The 23,872-nt window shown below is 42.2% G+C and overlaps 1 protein-coding gene across 1 annotated transcript in view; it reads left to right on the top strand.

Moving 5' to 3' along the window:
- The first annotated feature begins 323 nt into the window (after nucleotides 1-323).
- KL (klotho) overlaps nucleotides 324-23,872 on the top strand; it is a 47,977-nt gene continuing 24,428 nt past the window's right edge. Inside the window, exon 1 of the mRNA XM_032149150.2 lies at nucleotides 324-1,121. Within this exon, the coding sequence (XP_032005041.1) occupies nucleotides 324-1,121 (798 nt within the window). The remainder of the gene's footprint in view (nucleotides 1,122-23,872) is intronic.

Genomic DNA, 23,872 nt, shown 5'->3' with positions numbered 1-23,872 from the left:
AAAGTGAATGAACCTGAGCGTCCACGAAGCGTCCTGCGCGGCTCCCGGGAGCTGGGAGAAACAGGTGCCTTTCTCCGACGTCCGCGAGCGACGCCTGCCGCACCTTGCCCGCTGCCGCGCCCCTCCCGGGGACCCCTCGCCCTCCGCGCCCCCGCCCCCACCCCCAGTGCCAGGGCGGAGGCAGGCCCCGCTCGCAGGTAATTATTGCCAGCGGAGCCCGCCGGGGAGCGGGGGTGGGCGCGCCGGCGGGGGGCGGGCGGGCGCGGCGGGGCGCGGGCATAAAGGGGCGCGGCGCGGGTCCCGGCGCCTGGCTCCCGCGCAGCATGCCCGCCAGCGCCCCGCCGCGCCGCCCGCGGCCGCCGCCGCCGTCGCTGTCGCTGCTGCTGGTGCTGCTGGCCCTGGGCGGCCGCCGCCTGCGCGCGGAGCCGGGCGACGGCGCGCAGACCTGGGCCCGTTTCGCGCGGCCTCCCGCCCCCGAGGCCGCGGGCCTCTTCCAGGGCACCTTCCCCGACGGCTTCCTCTGGGCCGCGGGCAGCGCCGCCTACCAGACCGAGGGTGGCTGGCAGCAGCACGGCAAGGGTGCGTCCATCTGGGACACCTTCACCCACCACCCCCTGGCACCCCCGGGAGACTCCCGGAACGCCAGTCTGCCGTCGGGCGCCACCGGGGACGTGGCCGGCGACAGCTACAACAACGTCTTCCGCGACACGGAGGCGCTGCGCGAGCTCGGGGTCACCCACTACCGCTTCTCCATCTCGTGGGCGCGGGTGCTCCCCAATGGCAGCGCGGGCGTCCCCAACCGCGAGGGGCTGCGCTACTACCGGCGCCTGCTGGAGCGGCTGCGGGAGCTGGGCGTGCAGCCGGTGGTCACCCTGTACCACTGGGACCTGCCCCAGCGCCTGCAGGACGCCTACGGCGGCTGGGCCAACCGCGCCCTGGCCGACCACTTCAGGGATTACGCGGAGCTCTGCTTCCGCCACTTCGGCGGTCAGGTCAAGTACTGGATCACCATCGACAACCCCTACGTGGTGGCCTGGCACGGCTACGCCACCGGGCGCCTGGCCCCCGGCATCCGGGGCAGCCCGCGGCTCGGGTACCTGGTGGCGCACAACCTCCTCCTGGTGAGTGCGAGGGGCCAGGCGGAGGGCCACGCAGGGGAGACAGAGGGCCTCCGCAGGGGCCAGGGGAAGTGTGGGAACTGAGTCTCCTCCAGACGAGGCTTCACTTGGACACGTGTATGTGGTCACCAGGGGGAAACTGAGCAGTTCTGACTTCCCTTGGAAGGCGTGGAATTAGGAGAGAAATCCCTTAGTGGACACACGAGTGAGTGCCCCTTGGAGTCCATCTGTGGAAAGGAAGCGGGGATGGGTTTCCGCAGTGAGGAAAGAAACTCCTTTCTCTGGGTGTAGAGGAATTCCTAGAGGTGAGGGCGGGGAGGATTTGCTAGGAGTAACTACAGGGAGAGAATGAGCAGGGTGGATGAAAGAAACACGTTTGTTCTTAAGCCGCAGCACGGATAGCATTACTCTCTGGAGATGTCACTAGTTCAGTGTTAATCCAATAAGATCTGTCTTGCTTGTGGCACAAGTTCACACTGTTGTGAGTGTCAAAACACAACTCCCCGAGAGTCAGATTTAAACTGTGTTTGGAGGTCCCTTCTGCGGTAGGGCAGGGAACTGCATCCACCAATCTTACTCACCAGGGGTGTGAAGACCACTTTATACAATCTCAAACAAAGCTAGTCATAGAAACACAGAAACAACTGCAGGGTGATATGGATTGTTCTACCACATCTGTATTTCCACAGTGCTCTCTACAGTTGAAAGGGTTCCTCACTTATGACATTGTTAGCCTGATAAAATTAATTGTAACACCCCTGTGCAAAATATTTTATTAATTTTGACAGCAGGAAATACTGATATGCCTTGGTAAGATTGTCTCAAGTATTTCTTCCTCCTTTTTTCTCCTTGGTGTTCAAATTTAGGCACCATTGTTTTGGGGATTCATTTATAATCATGTCAGTTGTTAGTACACTTTGTACAGAGTTTTGTATCACAATAAAATATTTTATGTACATGTATAAACATTTTAATAAAAGTGTTTAAATGTACAACTTTTGGTACCCAATTTTGATGACTTGTGGGCCTACTGGGAGACCTATTTTTAAATTTAGAATTCAGCCACATATTCTGAACAAAGTCAGTTTGAAAACCATTTCTAAACACTTTTAATTAAAGCCATAGATAATATGGGCAGAGCAGTACAGGGTTATTGAGGTGACTTAGTGCTCTGAGCTGCTGGTAATGTTGTAATAATGGCTAAATTAGATTTTATGTCAGTTCCACAAAACCTGTTTGCTGCCACTGGCCATAAAAGAATGTTGGGTTTGTTTGGAAACACATTGTGATTTTTGTGATTTCATACTTATGTGTGTCTTTTCATAAGGATGTTTTAGAGCAGTGATTCTTACACTTTTTCAATCCTTTTATGGAACTGAAAAACCCTAAAGACCACCAGTGTGTGGCTGATGATAGAAAAACTATGGGAAGAATGGTCTCACTTTTTGAAGAAAACATAAGCAAGTTATCAGTTCATACTGGAAGCAAATAAATGGATCAGCTGGAGGATCTGATAGATCATGCCCGTAAAATCTTTACTTTAGATTTAAATCCTACAAGTTCTATTTTTAGAGTCCCTAGGATAAACTCGCGTATACAAAGTAGTCAACTGTTATTATAGTGGCTTATAGGATCATTTTATTGTAAGATAAAGACTTGCGTGCTCTCTGGTGCTCTGGTGTTTTAAATAATCAACATGTTAGATCTTCGTGCCCACTCATGGCCCTCTGATTAACTTCTCAGTTATATTTTTCAACGCTTACACAAAAAATTTGCCAAACACTAACCATCCTTCCTAGAAATGCAGTGGACTTTGTATTTAGGGAAATTAGTAACAGGTGAATGTTCAATTTTGCTGATGTTGCAAAGAAACTGTTAGTTGGTGTAAAGTATTAATTTTGCTTTCAAATTCCTTTCGGTTTGGTGCTTAGTCATTCTTGTATCTTATTTAGAAGCGAGTTCCCATTGTCAAAGAAAGTATCTTGAATTAATTTTGTTGTATGAGATACTTTCATTCTGTTTTCAATGACCTTTCTTGGTGTGTATATGGGGGTTGGGGGAAGGGAGGATAGAAACGTTTGAGCTTACCTGAAAAATATAAAACATTTTGCAGATTTTGATAACAGGGCATTTTAGCTGGGGCTTAGATATTGCTGCTGTACAGACGTAGGGGCCAGTTGTGTTCCGGGATCTGATGCTGGTGAAGGGTAAAGACTGGCTAGCACCCTTCCCTCACTCCCTTTGTGTTTCCACTAATTCACAAATGGGTTAAGGAGATTCCCTGGGATGATGGGAAGCTTGACCCCTCCTAGAGAGTCAAGAATCATCGATGGTCTGGAGGACAGGAGGCAGAACAAACAAACAGCAGGACAAATAATGGAGGCCCTGCTCAGAATGGAGGTCTTGATGTTCTTTGTGGGTTCCTCATACAGAGTGAACCTTGGCAAAAATGGTATGTGTGTGTGTGTGTGAGAGAGAGAGAGGAGAGGGGAGAGAGGAGAGGGGAGAGAGGAGAGGGGAGAGGGGAGGAGAGCAGAGGAGGGGAGAGAGAGAGAGAGAGAGGTCTCCTACAGAGAGCTTGGAGCTCAGGCTGCTTTGCTCATTTGAGTGTAATCCAGGAGGACACACCTTTTCTCTCGGACTTGAAGACCAACTGCTCAGCCTTCACAGCTCTTGAAAGAAAGTTCTTAATGTCCCCTGAAATCAGCACTGGCGACTGTAGTTGGGGAGTTCAGCCCCAGCAGTGCCTCTGAGTCTTTCTTTGTTCTGTATATGGGTTCTAAGAGGATTAGAATCAAGTTGGAAATACACGTGCTCCCATTCCCCACCTTCGGCTCCCCTCACTACCTGAGATTCTTGCAAACATTTGTGCAAGGAACCTGTGAAAAAGACTTCTTTCACGTAAGGAAGCAGGGCTAGGAGATACTGATCTGAGCATTGTTGAGCATTAGCGTCAGTGTGCAGTTCTCAGCCCATCTGTCTGCAGTGTTTGTTGAAGCCATCACTTCGTGTCTCTTCAATCCTTCCTCAACTTGGATTTCAGGCCCTAGCTCTCCCTTGCTTCTCCTTTCAGCTCCCTGGCGATTCCCTCTTAGTCTCCTTTGCTTGTTCCTCCTCACCTTGCCTGTAAATAGTGGAGGGCTCAGGGCTCTGTCTAGATTCACTCCAGGCCATTGCGTTGAATACCGCTGCATCCCGATGACTGGAGCTTTTGAGTCTTCACCCAGGTTTCCCCGAGCATCAGACTTGCATAGACAACTGCCTTCTCCACGAGGATCTTTAATGGGCGTGTCACATTGAACACATCCCGAACCAAACCCCTGCTTCCCCTTCTCTATTATGACTTTACTCTTCCAGTTGTTGGACCCCGAATCTTAACTACTCCCCTTTTTCATGTCTTGTTTCTAATCCATCAACAAATCCTGCAGCTCTACCTACCTTCAGGATGTGTCCAGAATCCAACCACTTCTCCCCTTATCTGTGACTATGGTGGAGGTGCAAGACACCATCCAACCTTGCCTGGGTAATGGGAAGAGCCTCACTGCTGGGGTTCTTGCTTCTGCCTTGCCGCCTGCAGTGTGCCATGATGCATGCTCTACAGGGTGACATTATGTGTGGACAAGACAGAGTCCTTGCTTTTTCAAATCCCACCTGTTCTTCTGGAGCCAGCTCACACGCTCCCTTGGGCCCCATGCCTGAATGCCATCTCTTCCTTCTATGGCATCCCGCACAGGACTTCGCTTTGCTCAGATGCCTCCTCCCACGCTCTTCCCTTTATTTAACCATTTGTCTCCCTTTTACCCCTTCGCTAGCTGGTGTAATCCTGTTCACTTCATCTATATCTCTGAAAGTGGCATCTTGCCCTCCCTTGGTGCTCAGCAGGTGGCTTCTGGTTTACTGAATAGCCTAATTTCACCTTTATAAACTCATGCTACTAGAATTTTCTCTCCTTGTCAGTCTTTCTAGCCACTTTCCAATGTAACAGAGACTACCAAATCCTAATCCGATAAGGAAAAATAGGTAAACATAACGTGGCAGACTCTGATATCTGCAGTGAAAATTTAAGGTTCATCATCAAATGTGTGATTCCATTGTGAAAATGTCCAGTTAAAAGCTATCTGTAGTCACCATGCAGCATTATGAAGAAGTTTTCAGAATAAGGGCAGGTGGTAAAGTCTCCTGGCCAGCTTTAGGAGTATATATTGGAAGGGGCTTTGTTAGCTGATTGAATTTTGATTCCCCAAGTAATTAGTATAAGCAATTTGTCTACTGTATATATGCTCAAATTACGTATACTATGCACTTTTGAGAAATACTTTACAAGTTTTCCTTTCATTAAAATGTATTTGGGGCCGGGCGCAGTGGCTCACACCTGTAATCCCAGCACTTTGGGAGGCTGAGGTGGGTGGATCACCTGACATCAGGAGTTTGAGACCAGCCTGGCCAACATGGTGAAACCCCGTCTCTGCTAAAAATGCAAAAAATTCACCAGGCATGGTGGCAGGTGACTGTAATCCCAGCTACTTGGGAGGCTGAGGCAGGAGAATCGTTTGAACATGGGAGGCAGAGGTTGCAGTGAGCTGAGATGGCACCATTGCACTCCATCCTGAGCAACAAGAGTGAAACTCCATCTCAAAAAAATGTATTTGGTACATAACTAGAATAATCAACTGGATTGAAAGTTAATATAAATTTTAGAATACTACTGAATTCAATAGTGCGTTTAGTCAGAAATAGTAAAAATATCCCCCAAACAGCTTGAATCACTCCTTTTTGAACATATTGTTTTTTGAAGGTTACAGTCAAGTCCAAGAAAAAATTTTAAAATAGGAAAAGAATTAATCAAATCATTTCAAAATCATAGCAGTGTTTTAACAATGCCAATTATTTTGAGTTGAAGAAAAGAAGGAAAATGTAAACTATGCATTCAAATAATGTCAATGTGCACTTCTCAGGTGCAAAATGAATGAACACTTAACTGTGCCAGCTGAATATGTAGCAATCACGGCTTTTGCACGTAGAAGCCTTCTGAATTATATTCTCAAAAATATCATCGCTCTAAAGTAGAATTTTATTATAATTAATTAGTGCAAAAGTTGTCTTTCTTTCAATAAATGTTATCTTTTTAAGGCATAAAGGAAATTTTAGGTGTAGGAGGAGAATAGAATACATGCTTACCGGGAGGACAAGTAATAATAGGTGAGTAAAAACACGCAGCTTATTGAATTGTCCGAGATTCACATTTTCTCCAGAAATGCAAAGTTATACTTGAAATCTGTATTTAAACAGATAAGCAGAATGTGACTTTTATGTGCTCTATTTTGATGTATTCTGAGTACGAAGATAACCTGAAGGATGCCTTTTTCCCCTCTTTGTCTTGGGGTAAACTCTTACTTACCCTTCAGAGACTTGACTGAAATATTTTCATTTTGCAATAACCACAGGTAGAATGGATCATTTACTCAGCTGTGGCTCTCTTAAGAGCACAGACTAGCTATCACATTTATTTTAAGATTTGTAGTGCTTATCTCAGTGCTTGGCACAGAGGAAAGAAATACAATTTTTAATGAAGGCATAAGTGGAGGGATAAAATACATGTTTCTGGTTTCAACGTGTCCATTTTCTTTCTTGTAGATGGAATATTGCTTTTGCAGTCTGCTCTCACACAGTATCTGGGAAGGAGTTTTAAAGAGTGAGGAAGAACAGTGAAGATTTTCCTAGGCAGATACGTATGTGACCTTTGTTGATTTCCAGAGCACATAATATCCCAATTTCATCCAGTGGACAGGAAAAGAGAGGAAGAGGGAAAAGGTGGCCTCTCAAGTGCCTGACCTGGAAGCTGCACCTATCACTGTCCCTTGGGCAGAACTCAGTCACGTGGTCAAAAGGAGTCTGCAAATAATTGTCCCCTGAGGAGCTGTGTGCTCAGTGAATGATTCTATTATGTTGAAATCAGATGGGAACAGATCATTTAGGATAACCAGCAGGCTCTACCACATTGCCTAACTCCCAGGCATATTGTGAGAATTAAAAGCACCTTATATATGTCAATGTGTTTTGAAAAAATACAAAAAGGTCTACAAAAGTGAGCTATAAATTTATTAATAATCATAGTAATAATAGCAAAATACTTGAGAAATGGTCCTCTTGAGCTGTTTAGAAGGAATCAAACAAATGCATTAGGCATGGTAGCCTCACTTAACTACTTAATTTGCCTCTTCTTTGAAATTATTTCAATAGCATTCGACCAAAAACTATCAAATCATTTTTGAAATAACCTATTTTACATAAAACATATTATCAAGTACTTTTCTGGATCCAGCTTGGTGGTTAAAAGATACATACTAAAGTTTATGACTGATATAACTTTATATATTGACTAAACCAAAGATAAATATTGATTGAACTTTTGTGGCCCCAGTTTCAATAGATTTTTTATTAATATTTTTTGTTTGAAGTACAGATGTCACGTCATCCATGAACCGGTACCATTATAGCTTGATAAAATACTCAAACTGAAAGCAGTGATGTACATTGATTTTAAATATAATGGTTAAGCAAATGTTATTTCCATATCTATGAGTGCACTTTTATTTGATAATTAGAATGTTAGAAGGAATTTGGAAAATCCCAGGTTACACTTCTCCCCAGGACGAACTCCTTACAGTGGCTCTCCTGGGGTCAGCTAGCTTTTGCTTGACCCTTTGAAGCAGGAGGAACTCAGTTCCGCTCAAGTTACCCCCTTGATTTTCTCTCTCATATTGAACCTGCTGCTGCACAGGACTCCTCCGTGACTGTCTCTTTGCCTTCCAAAATCTCAAAGAATAAAGTAAGTCACTTTTTGACATCTTTCACATATTTGAAAAGACCGGTATGTTTCGTTCTTCCTAGAATTTTCTCCTTCATGCTAATGTCTGCTCCAAGAAGACATGGAGGTGACTGGACATTTAGTCTGGACATTTCTTGAGAGCTTACCCTGTGGCAGGCAGTTGCAATGTTGAATTCTGAGAATATGAATGTAACCTTTGAACAGGTGCCTCTGTCTTCTGACGTTTGAGGATAAGGTGGAGGAGAGGAGAGGGGAAAGTCGACCTATCTCCCCAGCGGGGAGGGTTTAGCGTTGTCTGTGGGACCTGCCTCTGTCTCATCATTCATCACCATTGTCCTGCTGATGGGTGCAGAGGACTGAGGATGAGTGGTTGGAGTTCTGCCTGCACCAGACCCTGTAGAGAGTCCAGAGCCCTGGCTCCCGAAGGAGGCATATTTGTAGGGCTCTTTTCGTGAGGGTCCAGAGGACGGCTGCAAAGCTGCAGGGGAGGATGGGGGCATGGGAGGCAAGCCCGTTGCCCTGGCAGAGCCTCTTGGGGATGCTGCTCCTCCCCGCCTGTCCTCTCTTCTCTTTGGATTTCTCATCATGTGGTCCTCTTTCCTCTGCCTTTTCCTCTCTTCAGTGTCCCAAGTTCTTCCATAGTGACCTGTGTCCCCTTGTTCCCATCAGGCCTTTATGCCAGCCCTGCACAGGTGCGGGGACAGTGGTAGGGGCCTCTTACTCCTGGCTCAGCTACCTCCCAGAAATTGTGTGCAGTCAAACACAACTCAGCGTGGACATTGCTCACCACAAGTACACTGCTTGGGCTGCACGAGAGATTCAGGTTCCTCCCATCTACCTGGCATGGGCTGTGAGGGGGCTCCTAACCTAGGGGGACTTTTTACTCCTTCCTGGCCAGAGCTGCCATTTCCAGGTCTCTGCACTGTCAGAGGACAAAGGCTTCTCTCTGATTCTGCAGGGCTGCCCCTTGCTCTAGGAGAGTGGCTGGGGTTTAGGGTGGTAGGTCTCACTTAGGTTGCCACGAAAAGAGGGATAAGGTAAGATTCCTGCCCTCATGTCACAGATTAGTAGGGGAGAGGTAACTGTCAAATAATTACAGTAAAATGTATAAATGCCTTAAGAAAAATAAGTACCTGCTTAGGTACCTACTTCAAGAAAGGAGAGATAGGTTAGCGTTTTGGGGAGGTAGTACGGGAGCAGTCAGGGAAGGCAATCCTTGTAAGATCGGAGGCTGGCAATCTTTTTCTGTAGAGGGCTAAGTTTTAGACTTTGCAGATCCTACAGTGTCTGTTGCAACTAGTACACAGTTCTGTGGTTGCAGCATGAATGCAGCCATGGGCAATGTGTTAATGAATAGGCACAGCTGTGTTTCAATAAAACTTTATTTACAAAAATAGGTAGTGGGCCCTGCTGCTGGGTGTGGCTTGCTGGGCACACAAAGTGAGAAGGGCATTGTGCCCTTCTAGGATGTTTCCTAGATGTTGCAAAGTCAGTGCAGGTGAGACAGTGTGGCCATGCCCACCACAGCATGAGGTCTTTTGAATGGCTGAAGCGTCAGGTGGGAAAGGATGAGGAGCTGAAGGAGAAAGCCTGGGAATTTCCAAGGCCTCTCTTAACATTTGCTGTGCAGAACCAAGCAGTGCCCCAGGTGTTCAGAGTAGACTTCAGTGATTACATTTCTTGTTAGACACTGAATTTTGTTCATGCCGTCCAAGATTGCATTAACAATTTTGGCTGTCACCTTACCGCGGACTCAAATTAGTTTGCAGTCAGCTAAAACCTCTCAGGTTTTTCCCCCCACCTTGTGAATTGCTGTGAAGCCAAACATCCCTGTCATCTCTTTTGTAGTTTATTTTCAAACTTTCAATCTTATTAAATTTCATCTTCAATGTGCAAAGATAAGAGGAAGTTTACCGCAGATGGTGGTTTATTCTTTAAACCTGGATGTCAACTAAATGTGTTAAGGTAATCAGTTAGAGGAATATTGGTACGCTTATACAGTGGAACACTAATTGGTTATTAAAATGTCGATGTATGATTATTAAAAGGCAGCCCATGGTATGTCTCTTCTGTATGAATAAGTATGTAAAGATTACTGTATAGTTCATGGGTGGGACTGGGCTCTCTCTAGCCTCTGTCCTTCATTCTCCCTGCCAGTGCCTTTTGCCTTGCAGTGTCCCTTCCCTGGCTACATACTCAAGACTGGATTTGCCCAGCCAAACCCCATTAACTCACAGAAGCAAGAGGAAAAAAATAAATTCTTATTAGTTTAGTTCTCTAAATTGGGGGTGGTCTATTTCACAGCAATAGGTAACTGACATAAAAGGAAAGGAAATAATGAAGTAATTCCAGAAAATTTCCTGTAGCTGGAGGACATGCATTTTCATATTGAATGGGAAGAACGGTTGGCAGGGGGCGGGGGGGTCATACCTCTGTGTTATTGCAGGGTCCTGGCTCCTAGGGACCTAGGCACCTCTTCAGTCAGTGAATTATAGCTTGGAAAATTGGCTAAGTTGGGGAACTGTACAAGGGGTCATCACTTTTTATGTAGCCATGCTCTGTGAACCATCTTTACAACTCCCTGACTTCTGGCAGTTAAGCACCACTCACTATCTGGCCTCTGTAACTTCAACATCTGACCGTCCCCGTGGGCGGCAACAAGCCCAACTCTATGACACCTCTGCTACCAGCAGCCCTGGCCTGGAGAGCGGTGCCCCCCACCGAATGTCTCGGTGAGATTGGCACCCCCATGAGCATATTCCTGATGGTGCAGTGAATGCTCTGTCTCCCTACTTGGGACTTCTGGGAAACACTGTCCTCTGGTGGGTTGTTTGACCTCACATAATATACTGGTTCTTGCATGCCAGCTTCTCTCCGCTTCTTGATTCTTTTATCAGCTGTTAGGGCAACAATGTCAGGCATTTCCGCCTGCTCAGCATTGGGCATCCCTTTTTACAGGCTTCTCAGAGCCACCCTAGCAGCAACTTTACCGCGTCTCCTGGGGTCCTTGCTGGATCGCGAAAACATACTTCTGGAGAAAGTGTTCCCTAGATAATGAATTATTTCTTGTCCTGTGTTAAGTTCCAGTTCTTTTGTCAAGGACCCCAGTGCTGCTCCTCAGGATTTGCAGTGCATGGTCAATCTTGAAGCAATGTTGGGATATAATATCTTTTCTTCTCTATCAGGCCCAGCTGTCTCCAGGTGGGTTATGCTAGGATTTAATCCTAGTTAGTGCCCGGTCAGCTCCTGAGGGGTGCACCTGTTGCTTTTTAGGGGAGAGGTCTCTTCAGCATAAAGAAGTGCTATCTCTTACTAGGGAAGAATGGGTCATCTCTGCAAGCTCCAAATATTCCAAGTTTTCCCCAACCGAGGCCTTGACCTTGGCATAACTGATCTGCCTTGGCTGAGCATTTAAACATCCCTAAATCTCTGCAAGTCTATCAGGTCCTAGGCCTGCTGCTAAGTTTCTCTACTCTTCCACTGCAGGAGAGAAGGCTGTGGCTCTTATATTGAGCCTTTAACTGTTTGTTATTGGCCCTCAGTTTCTCATTATCTCTCTGTAGAGTCTCAATACAGTATACCAGAAAGCATTCAATTCCATCTCCTCGTAGGCAGGGAATGCCTAAATTATTGCACCTACAATGGCATTCTCCACCAGGATATTTCCCCAGGTTGCTGCTATTGAAATATTTAGCAATTGAGGCACCATTTGTGCAAGGGGACTATCTGCCCCTACACAACACTCAGAATGGCATTCTCTTTGCTTTCCAGAAAGTGAATGAGCTGGTTCCCCAACCCCTCTTGTGTTAGTTTGAGTCCTGAAAGAAGTAAATGTCAAGATAGGATTAGATGTACAAGAAATTTATTGGGGAAAGAATTGTGAAGGATAAAGGGGAAGGAGGAGGGGAGGCATTGAACCTTTGGATCATGATGTGTGTCCAACAACTGTGAAGGAGAGTGGGCAGGAAGAAGGATGGGCTGGGAAGAGTTTCACTTGGCACTGTGGGTCTCAGAACAACCCAGGCATAGGCTGATGGGGACTCCTTGAGCCAATGTTGCCCATTGGCGGAGTCCACATCTTGCTGAAATGGGCCTGCATTAGTTCCCCTGCCATGTTTAGTCATCTGGGAGTAGCCAATGAGAAACATGATTTTAGGATCAACTGCAATGGTAGATTCAAAGGGGTAGCAACTGATAGCCTCAGTCAACTGTGCTCCTTATAGCGGGAACACTGAGTAGTGCATTTCTTGGCCATCACAAAGACTAGTGAGGAGTGCCCTTCAGGGAAGGGAATGAAAATTATTTCCAGCCTAGAATTTGATACTTATCTAAACTGTCAATCATTCATGAGAGTCAAAGTCCCAAAAAATAAATCTTCCATAAACCCTTTCTCAGGAAGTTATTGGAGGGTAACCACCACATAACATGAGGAAGACATGGGATCTATGAAAGAGCAGGTCTAACCCAGGAAAAGGATGATGAACTGTAGACCCATGATATCAGATATGCAGCAGACTAAGATCAGCCAGCACAGAATGGGGGAGATTCCGGAAGTGTGTCCCCCCAAAATATTGGAGGCCAATGTGACTTCCCTGGGGAAGTTTCTGCTGAGAGGCTATTGGAAATTGAGGGAAGAATTAGTCACAGTTCCAAAGAAAACAGAGCAAATGAAAAAGCAATGCAATTATGAACTTCAAAGAAAACAAAAATAGTCTTACTACATTACAAGGTCCAACTGTGAATGATATTCATGTTGGCAGAATAATGTCAATACCAAATGTCGGTTAAACCCAAAACTATTGTATAACTAAATTGGCTGTATAAGAGAGCCAAACCCTCATCTAGTATAATAGGAAGTCAGTGGATACTTTCTGAAGTGTGAATGTGTGGAGATGTAAATTCCAAAAGAAAAAGTCTTAAGAGTCAAAAGTGGTTGCCTCTAGAAAGGAGAACTGGGGGAATTGTAGGGCAGTGTAGGACAGGGAACTGTGATTTTTCTTGTAAGTTGTTTTGACATTTTAAACCATGAACATATATTACTTGTATTTTTAATTTAAAAAAGACATAAATATTTTTTCCATCACTTTAAATATTAATTTTGCTAGTTATAGCACATATTTATAGCATTACACTCTGTAGAGCTCTTTTGGATTCAAGTTTTGGAGAATTTTCAAAGTTTTAGATTAATGCCTTTGTGAGTTTTCATCCCTTTGATGATAACAAGTTAAAAAGAAATAAGGTTATGAATAAACCTTGTGGGATATTGTTAGTCACCTTCTCTCAAGTCAATCTGTCCCATGAATCAATGTTTCAAACATTGACCAGTATTTGATACTTAATAAGCAAGCAGTAAGTTTTTGTTGAACCAATGAATACTCTTAAAATATATTTTTTCAAGTGGCAACAGTACTATCTTATTTGCACTCTTCTTTTTGACCCTAAGAATGTCACAAAAATGTTTAGCAACTGTCAAAATTATTACATACAGAGATGACTACTGTGTTCTCAGATACGCTATATGTCTTAGTTCATTTTGTACAGCTATAAGAGTAGCTGAGACTAGATTATTTATTTATTTATTTATTTATTTATTTATTTATTTATTTATTTTTAAGACAGAGTCTTGCTGTGTCGCCCAGGCTGGAGTGCAGTGGCACAATCTTGGCTCACTCCAAGCTCCGCCTCCCAGGTTCACACCATTCTCCTGCCTCAGACTCCCGAGTAGCTGGGACTACAGGCACCCACCACCATGCCTGGCTAATTTTTTGTATTTTTAGTAGAGATGGGGTTTCACTGTGTTAGTCAGGATGGTCTCGATCTCCTGACCTTGTGATCCACCCACCTCGGCCTCCCAAAGTGCTGGGATTACAGGCGTGAGCCACCGCGCCCAGCCCTATTTTTTTTTTTTAAAGGAATTTATTTCCTCCAGTTCTGTTGGCTGGGAAGTCCAAGGGCAAAGCTCTGGCATCTGGTGAGAGACTTCTTGCTGCTTTCTCCCATGGTGGAAGGTGAGAGCGCAAGAGAGAGACAAAAGGAGGCTGAACTCATCCTTTTATAAGGAACCCATTCCTGAGATGCAGAAAGAGCAGGTCTAACCCAGGAAAAGGATGATGAACTGTAGACCCATGATGTCAGATGTGCAGCAGACTAAGATCAGCCAGCACAGAATGGGGGAGATTCCAGAAGTGTGTCCCCCCAAAATATTGGAGGCTAATGTGACTTCCCTGGGGAAGTTTCTGCTGAGAGGCTATTGGAAATTGAGGGCTTCCTCAATTAATGCTTCTGTGGTAACAGCATTAATTCATTGATGAGGACAGAGACCTCATTGCCTAATTGGCCTAAAGTGAGACCTCTTAAAGGTCTCGCTTAATACTGTTACAATGGCAATTAAATTTCAACATGACTTTTGGAGGGGCAAGCATTCAAATAATAGCACCACATAATACAATAAAAATTATGTGAGCTAAGTTTGGTAAATTTATTCTAGGCATCCATGTTGTCTCCTAGTTATCTTCCCTTCCACAGTACTGATGCGTTTTTGTTAACTGTTACCTAATTTTGCTCGAGTCTATTGTTTCTGAAATTCATATTATCTTCCCTTTTAAAGTTGAGAAAATTTTCATTTTTCAAGCACCTTATTTTCTATAATCTCTCAAAGTAACTGATGGCTGTTCCATGATCATAAGTGCAACTTATTTTGCTAGACCACACTTGGAGATGATGAATTTGGAATGGCATGCAGACTCCCGACATCAGGAGTCTTGTCTCCTGCAATAATCAGGAACCCAGGCTTAAAAGGGAGCAGGTACAATAGAAGGGCAAGGGGTAACAATGCTGGTGAAAGACATTTGAGGAAAGCTAGCAACATGAAACAGAATAAAATAAACAGAAAAGCAAACCAGGGAAAATAAATTATGCAGGAAATTAAACACATACACAAACTGAAACAGGAGCAATCAGAACATATAAAAAATTCTTGAACATCAATAACACAATAGTTAAAATATTTAGTAAAATGTTTGAAAAGTAAGGTCAAAGCAACGCCGTAAAAGTAGTACAAGATGATAAAGAAATAGAAAATATTTTTGAAAGGGAAAAAGATTTAAAGGATATTCATAAAGATCCAACATCAGACCAATAGAAGTTCTGGAAAGAGAGAATAAGGAAATAGAGGTCAGGAAATTTGTAAAGAAATAATATAATAAAATGCCCCAGAACTGAAGAACATGAGCTTTTAGCTTTAAAGAGCCGACTGAGTTCCTAGCTCAATGAATGTACAGACATGTAAGGGTACTGAAAGCTCACCTTCAATGTCATGTTTCCTAAGATGTGCACCAGCAAAATTGTAGTAAACACACAGGAAGAAATAGGATATAGAAAAAGTATGGTTTCAATCCATAAGAAATAAAGGAAACTCCGAGGATGAGAGCAGCTCTTGACAGCATCTAGTCCAAACTGGACTTGGAGGCTGGAAGGTTCTAGCAGGGAAGGAAGAGCTCTGGGTGAAAAAGTAGACTCAACAAATAGATACTATCGTAGAAAACATGATAGAGAATCACTAACACATTGAAAAAATCACATATAGAATATTCCGCAAGCTTAATAATGAGGTCATTATTTATTCAAGGGAAAATTAAAAGCTGTTCAGAAAAGAGAAATGTTATAGTGCCCTATTTGGCTCTAAAATGAACATTTATATAGGAACCTTCATGTAAATACTAACAATGATTTAAATAAGAACAGACATTTGGGAAAATAAGGGAAGAAAATGTGGCATGTAAAAGAGCTAACTCTCATTATCCTAATGAATTATTGAATTTCACAATAGCATAGTATTTAGAAATATGATGGTTATTACGTGAAGAAAGAGCTAAAAGGTTGCCAGCAGGGAGCAGGAGTGGGGGTTAGAGACGGGATTGGGGGAGATGCTTACTGTTTTCATGATAAGCCTTTGGTACTATTTGAATTTAAACTATATAAATGCATTCACTAATTTAAAGTAATTTAAAAAACCCATACCACTGGATAATGCTTGATAATTTCTAGAGTCCTTTTTTTTTTGTATTTTGGGGCAGGTAAATTCATTGAGAGACCCAGAGAGTTTAGCTGACTTTCCTGTGGGTACCAAGGATCAGAGCTGGGGTCAAAACTCGGTTTTCTGAACCCCTATTCCCAGTGTACATTCCATGACTCCAGGCTGCCTCCCGCATTGCACAGGTTACCTCTAGGGGTGTGCTAGCAAATGCCTAGACCATCCTCGTCCACATCAGCATCTGAAATGGACAAGAATGTTAGTCATGACTTCCCACTAACGTCTTTAACCTTAATTAACATCTGAGAGGGTCATCATTACGTCATTACAAAAACACTAACCCAGATACATCTGTTCCCATTAGTATTTCTATGTAATACCCCCAGACTTAATGGCTTTAAATAACCATTTTATTTGGTTTACAAACTTATGGGTCAGGATTAGGGAAGGGCTCACCCACGCAGTTTTCCTCTGGTCTGCAGTCATCTGAAGCTTGAACGGGGTGGGGCATGCAAGACGGCTCACACTTGTGATCGGCGGCTGAGGCTGGCTGTGGACCAGAGCATCTCTATTGGCCTCGCTTACACAAGTGGTCTCAGATTAGTAGCCTCTGTACATGGAAGCTAGCCTCCCTCCCGGCAAGCATCCCAAGAGAACTAGGAGGAAGTGGTATGGACTTCTTTTTCTTCTTCTTCTTCTTTTTACTTATTCTTGATATCATGTAGCTTCATTTCTATCAGAGCAGTCACATGCCCACAGATTCAAGGTAGAGTGTCCATAGATCCGCTAATAGGAGGAATAGCCAGGTTACATCGTAAAATATCATGGGGCATGGGAGATATCCATCTATTTTCTGTAGAAAATACATTTTGCCACAGCATCACTGGCTTTCCAGCTCACAGTGATCTGCCTGGAATGCCTTTTTCCGTCTCTCCAGGATCTACATCTTTCAGTATAAGGTTTAGAAACTACCTCCTACAGGAAGACTTCCTTGATTTCCCTCAGCAAGAAAGAATCTTTCTTCCTCTGAATCGCCATTGCATTTAAAAAAAAAATCCATCTTCTGGCGTTTTCACTTTCAGACTTATACTGTAATTATTCTGTATACCTATGTTTGACCCCTCATGATGCCCAGCATAATAATTTGTCTATTGAGTAAATATTTGCTTAATGAAATAATCATTACATGATAACTCAAATAGCAGTCCTGAAAAAGTGCATTTCGATTCAGATCTCTCTTTTTTCTTCCTTCACAATTCTCATTTCTGAAAAATGAAAGAAATCAGAGGATCCCTTAAGAGGAGTTACAGTATAACTTATGCGTGGCTGTTTCCTGTGTTTACTGCTACTCAGTGAGAAATACGGGAGATGGGAGAGTGAAAAACCACGTCATTTACAATTTGATTAAAAAGCTTTTTATCTTTTCCTTTCACGTTTAAGCCTTGCCGTTTTAAAAATTTCCCTTTCGTCATAGGGGAGCAAGCAGCAGTTAACGCTGCAGTTCCCTGTTCTGGAAATACTCTCACAGGTGTTTCAACACATTTTGTCTCAACTCTGACTCCTGCCCCGCTGCCCCACGGCATCCAGCCACACTGAAGGTCTTGCATTTGTGCCTTGGGGCATTATTTTTTCTTACTCTTCTCCCTGCCTGGAAAGTTCTTCCCAACCTGCCCTACCCTCATAGCCACAGAACCAACCCTTCACTTTCCTTAAGTCTATGGTCACAAGCTCCTTGTCAAAGGAGGCACACTCCTAACCACCCCCATTTGGTGACTTCCTGTCTCCTGGAGGCCCCCGGAACTAGTCTTCTCTACTTCCTGCAACCCACTTTATGAGCAGCGGAGAAGACTACTTCTGGGGGCCTCCAGGAGACAGGAAGTCACCAAATTTACAGGTGCTGTGGATGAAACTGTGTGATAATGAATTTATTGGGCTTGTTTTTTTAGCTTCTGAATAGAAGAACCATAAGAGCATTTTTTTAAAAAGATAAAAACAGACAAACACAAACTCTCTAGTATAAAAGCAATTTTTTTAAAAAAAGATGAACACACACCCTCAGATTGCCTTCTTTTGAAAAGACAATCTGAGATTCCTTATGAAATCCTCAGACAGAAGCTGTTTCTTTGAATTTAATATGCTGTACACTGTAGAGCCAAGAGGCTTATAGAGTGTTAATTAACACCCCTTGTCAAACATTTGTAAATGAATCTGGCTAAAGCTCAAGGAAACCAGGTTTTTCTGTGTGATAAAATATAATCTTTGGAGATTATTTATGATCACAAAGGGAGACTGTACAGAAAATTTTCCTAGACTTGGAAATGAGGCAGGATTATTGGTGTCCATCTGGGCTGAAGCCTCAGGCAGGCCTGCCTGGTTAATCCCATTCTCCTATCCTCATTCTCTGGGGGTGCAGAAGGCAGTGCACCTTTGTTCAATTTGCTGCTTACCGTGGATTAGGGCATTTTAAATTCTGTAAGGGTAGTTTTTAACTTGTAGAAAACTGACAGCGATGGGAAGGATTCTTGCCTAATAGGGACACAAACGGATTTTGTTCTGTAGAGATGTAAATGAAAAGATGAAAATCACAACACATTTAATGAAAGGAAAATAAAGACTCTTGTGAGTGCCACCAAAAGAATAAAATAAAATAAAATGTATCTCCTCTCCGTGGCACTCCAGGCCTCCCTTACCTCACTCTATTTTCTCCATAGCACTTACTGCCTTAGAACATTCTTTATAATTTACATTTATTATGTTTGTTGTTGATTGTTGCTCCTCCTGCTAAAATGGAATCTCCGTGAGGGCAGAGGTTTTTCTTTGATTTGTTCCCTGTTGTGCCCCAAAGTGCTAGAATCATGCCAGGCAGGCAATAGGTGCTCAATAAATACTTCTGGAATGAAAATCCCCCTCCACTTAGACCGGTGACTTCCAAACTTTTTTAATCTTGACCCACAGTAAGAAAGGCATTTTCCATGTTGAATATACACCATTGAAACAAAATTTTCACAGAAAAAACTTACCATTATTATAGGCAGTGCACTGTGATATTTCCTAATCTCTTCTATTTTGATTTTCAAAATTGCTGAGGCTACTCATAGGTTGATTTCACAAGTGGAATTTTTATTATGAAAAACTTTGACTTAAGACCATGTCGAACCTGCTACCACAAAAAGGCAAAGGTGGAAAAGAAGGGGGAAAGAGCAGGCCGATGACTTTCTGCTATCCACCACTCCTTAAAGCACATTTCATTTTCCTGTAATTGTATCCTGTTCAATGATGTAGAAATCCTCACACACTCACATGCCACTTTTTCTTTGGGTGAAAAGTGTTCTCTACTGCAAGATGAATTGAGTTATTTCAAAAGCAAAGAGCTATAAATGAGCCTGTTAAAGTCTCAAGGAGAGTCTGTTGGCATCTGCTGTTGATAACTTAAAGCAGGAGAATTAGATAAGGAGGCAGAAGTAGAATGTTTAGAAAATAGAAGTGACCGTTATAGAGGAAAAACTGCTTGTCTCAGTTTTGTTGATATTGGAGAGTAGCTCTTTCATGAGGGTATTGTGGAATTATTGGCAATTATAGTAATAGATGTTTACTGAAAAAATCCTATTTGACTGATGAACCATGGAATACTTTTGCTGACCTTGTGGAAAACATCACTTATCTGAGTTCCTTATATTCTTGTCTCTTTTTTCTCATCTAGCCTATGCCTCCCTACCTGTTTCCTCATGGTTCTCATTTTGTTGCTATTAGAAAAACAGAGATACAAAAACCAGGAATTGGAACCCCTCTGTGTCTCCAGTAATAATTCTGTGATTAATGGGTTAGATGGATTCTGGTCACAAGCTGGATATTTTGTTAACGACCTAGCGTCAATGACTTGGAATGATTTTCACAGTAGCATGATTTAGTATTGAATAGAATGATTTAACTAATGTTGATTAGTTCTGTACAGATAAATTAATGAAGCAAGAAGCTCAGTCTCTGATTTATTGATGTATTTACCCAGTGTGAGTTATGAAATCTTTTTTATTTCATTTGAAGGAAGTTTTTATTTAAATACAAATAAATAAGCTCTTTATTGTCACCTACTTTGGAAAAATCCAGAGAAAACAATCTTAAGTAACAAAACTCCAAAATTACATGATTTTCAAAAACTACCCTGACCTTTATCTTGCCTGGTTGTTACAATGTACCTTTAACTAAGTGGATTCTTATAGAATCTCAAGTTTGGTTATATTTGTATTAAGGAACTCTATATTTACATTTGACCAACCCTAACTAAAACTAGCTTAAGGAAGAAAAGGGACTTTATGACAAGGACAAAGAATTGAGGAAGAACTCCAGGGACTTTAGATTTTAACAACTGTATTTGGCTTGAAAGTAACCATTACTGTCAAGGAGGGTTCCCTTTCTCCCTCACTAAACACATGCACACACACCACACACACATACACATACCACATACATACCACACACATGCACACACACCACACCACACACACATACACATACCACATACATACCACACACATGCACACACTCCACACACACATACACATACCACATACATACCACACACATGCACACACACCACACACACCACACCACACACACACACAGAAACACACACAGACATACACACATGCACACACACCACACACACATACACATACCACATACATACCACACACATGCACACACACCACACACACACCACACCACACCACACACACCACACCACACACACACACACAGAAACACACACAGACATACGCACATGCACTTATGCTTGGGTCAGTTTGGCTTTTATCATCCCAGAGAGTCCCTTCCCATGTCAGCAACTCCAGATTCACTTCCTCTCCTAATATAGGAGAGTCACATGCCTCTATTCCAGCAAAACAATCTCAGGGAAGGTATCTCATTGGCCTGGCTTGGGTCATTCAACTTGAAGTACAAGAAGAGAAAGCAGTATTCTTTTACTTTTATAGATTTCCTGTAAAATCAGTGGATAATGGTAAAAATTTCATGACAGCAGGTGTTTTACCTTATTTATGTTTAGTATCTCTAGAACCCAGTATGATAGTTCATAATAGATGCTTACTAAAACAATTATCAAACTGTACACTTAAAAATTAAAAGAGTAAATTTTAGGTTGTGTATGTTTTACCACAGTAAAACAAAATAAAATAAATCTATTATTGACCTTATTGTCTATTTCTCAAAAGTAGCATACGTCATAATTTCTTGTGATTTCTAAAGGAGATCTAATCTCAAACTTAGTTCTTAGAGTAAAATAAAAGGTTAGCAATCATATACAGCAGTAGACTTTACCTTGAAGATTTAACAAAGGTTTGAAAGCAAAATGCTATGACACTGAATATACTAATGTTTGGGGGCTTGTGAAAAGGTCTTAATATAGGAATCATATCTCTTCCTTTAGACTGTGTCTCGGGGAACATTGGGGGTCAGTTTTTCTATCAGTGTTAGTATGTAGTAAGTAATGGCATACATCTAAGCTTGAGATTTTGCTCATTTCTGTATTCTTAGCACTTATATATCCAACATATAATAGGTGTTGGATAATATTTGTTGAATAAATGACTAAATAAATGTCTTGGCATGAGAATTATGCCATCTACAAAACCGGTCACTTTTTAAAAAACCAACAAAGATTTTTGAACCTGTAGATCCAGCCAGAAAGCAAGCAATATCTTCACCTTTCCGGTCTGATTTATTTTTTGGTCTAGCTGTGTACTATGCATGAGCCGTCAACTTTAATACTTTATTTTTTAATGCCTAGGTCTAGTGAGTTACAATGTGATGTAGACTGATTGAATTAAAGGCCCCAATGTCCTCTCTTCATTGTATCCATGCCCTTTGTCATGTAACTTTGCAGTGTCCTCTAGGTGTCCATTCAGCATCTCCTTTGACTCTGGCTTTATCCATGTGACTTGCTTTAGCCAACAATCATAATGCTGGCAAACACTGAGAAAGTGCTTATTAGTTTCTGCTTTGTCTCTTGCTTCTTTGCAATTGCCATGAGAAAATGCCCAAGCTAGTCCACTGGAGGATGAGACATGCGGGGCAGAACCAATCTGGCCCGTTTGTCCCAACCAACACCATCCTAGATCAACCAGATGAGACCAGAGCGGAAGACATGTTCGGTGGAGCCCAACCCAGCTCACGAATAATATTTCTTCATGAGCATGTGAGCAATGTGTAACTAATGCACCATGCTCTTTTTATTCTGCACTTCCAAACATCTCTTAGATTGCCCTGTTGTTTTGCTTTTCAGTAGTCACCACCTTTGTCCAGAACCTTAATTGTATCTGCATTTTGGCAGTATCCTGCCAATTTTCACATCCAGCTGTTCATATGTTAATGCATTCTGCAATGGATGATTTTGAGCATATGACTGATCATCACTGTCTCAGAAATTTATGCTAATCTATTGTGACCTATTCTGTCAAATCCAAACAACTTTACATTCAAAACTTTTCATATTCTGGCCCCATACTGTCTATTATAATCTTATTTTCTAAAAGCCACAAACTATTAATCCTGTAGCCTAATTAAGTTGATATCATCATTTTCACAACACATGGGGTAAATTCTTATAGCTGTTCCTTTAATCATAGTTTCCATGCTTAGACACTCCATTTCCCTCCCTAAGCACGAGCCAGATTCCACTATGGGGGGATATTTTAAAGACTCTTTTCCCCTAACCCATCTGCCCCAGAGGTGGCACAGGCTAGAAAAGACAGTCCAATTGTTTGGCTGAATTATTTGGATCTTACAGTTTTTTTGGGAGAGTTCCAGATGATTTGATGAAATGCAACATGGTCAAAAACATTTTGGTGAAGAATAATTTAATCAACTAGACCATTTGGTGAAAAATAAATCCCAGTTACTAGACTTCCCAGTATTAATAATTTTGGTATGCCAGGAATTTTTAAAACATTTCTAACAATTTTTTCAGAAATTGGAATGACTGAAAGGTATAACAATAGGAGATTAGGAAATCAATAAGTAATCATTGAAAAGTGAGTGACTGAATTAGTTGGAACAATCTATGCCATCCATCCTGTGGCGGAAAAAATGAAAACAGCTAAACAAGCAGAGCAGACACCATCAACTTAGAAAAACAATATAGTAAATAATTTGAACTAGAAAGTTTTCCAAAATTGAAAATTCCAGTTTTACAAAATTTGTGTTTTCTTATTCAAAAAGCAATACATATTTCGTTACATAAAAGTCAGAAAATCAGAGAAGCAGAAGAACATAATAAATGCCCATAGTCCTACTCAATAGAGACTATAACTGCTATCTCTGTACAAATCCTTTAAAATCCTGTCTTACGTATATTTATTTTATATCTGTACATATGATTCAAAAATTAGGTAATACTGTACATGGTCTATCTATAGCTAACTATAGTCTGTAATTTAATAAGCTATATTTGTCCATGGTGATCGTTTATTGCTCATAAAATTAATAAATTATAATTTATTTATCAACATTGATCATTTGTTGCTAATAATTTATTTCTTTTAATGTCTTATTCCTGGGTTATTTTAACTAATCCCTATTGTTAGCCCTTTAGGTTGTTTCAACTAATTTAAGAATTGTAAATGGCCCATAGTAGTTACTTAATAAATATTTGAGTGAAAGGATAAATGAATGAATAATTCCACATTATTGGATGTTCAAGTTGTTTCCATTCAACTTTATTGTTGTGGGAGAGTATAATATAATCTTGGTGAAGAGCCACCAACTTAGGGAGAACTATGAAGAAGCATGGTATTTACTCCTGCTTGTGGGTGGGGTGCATTGGGAAAGGAATGCCTAAATGCATTTGGGGAGCCAAACAAGACTTCACAGGGGAGATGGGAA

The sequence above is a fragment of the Hylobates moloch genome, unplaced genomic scaffold, assembly GCF_009828535.3.
Source record: "Hylobates moloch isolate HMO894 unplaced genomic scaffold, HMol_V3 SCAFFOLD_4, whole genome shotgun sequence".
NCBI classification, from domain to species: Eukaryota; Metazoa; Chordata; class Mammalia; order Primates; family Hylobatidae; genus Hylobates; species Hylobates moloch.
This window is presented reverse-complemented; position numbering and strand designations above follow the sequence as displayed.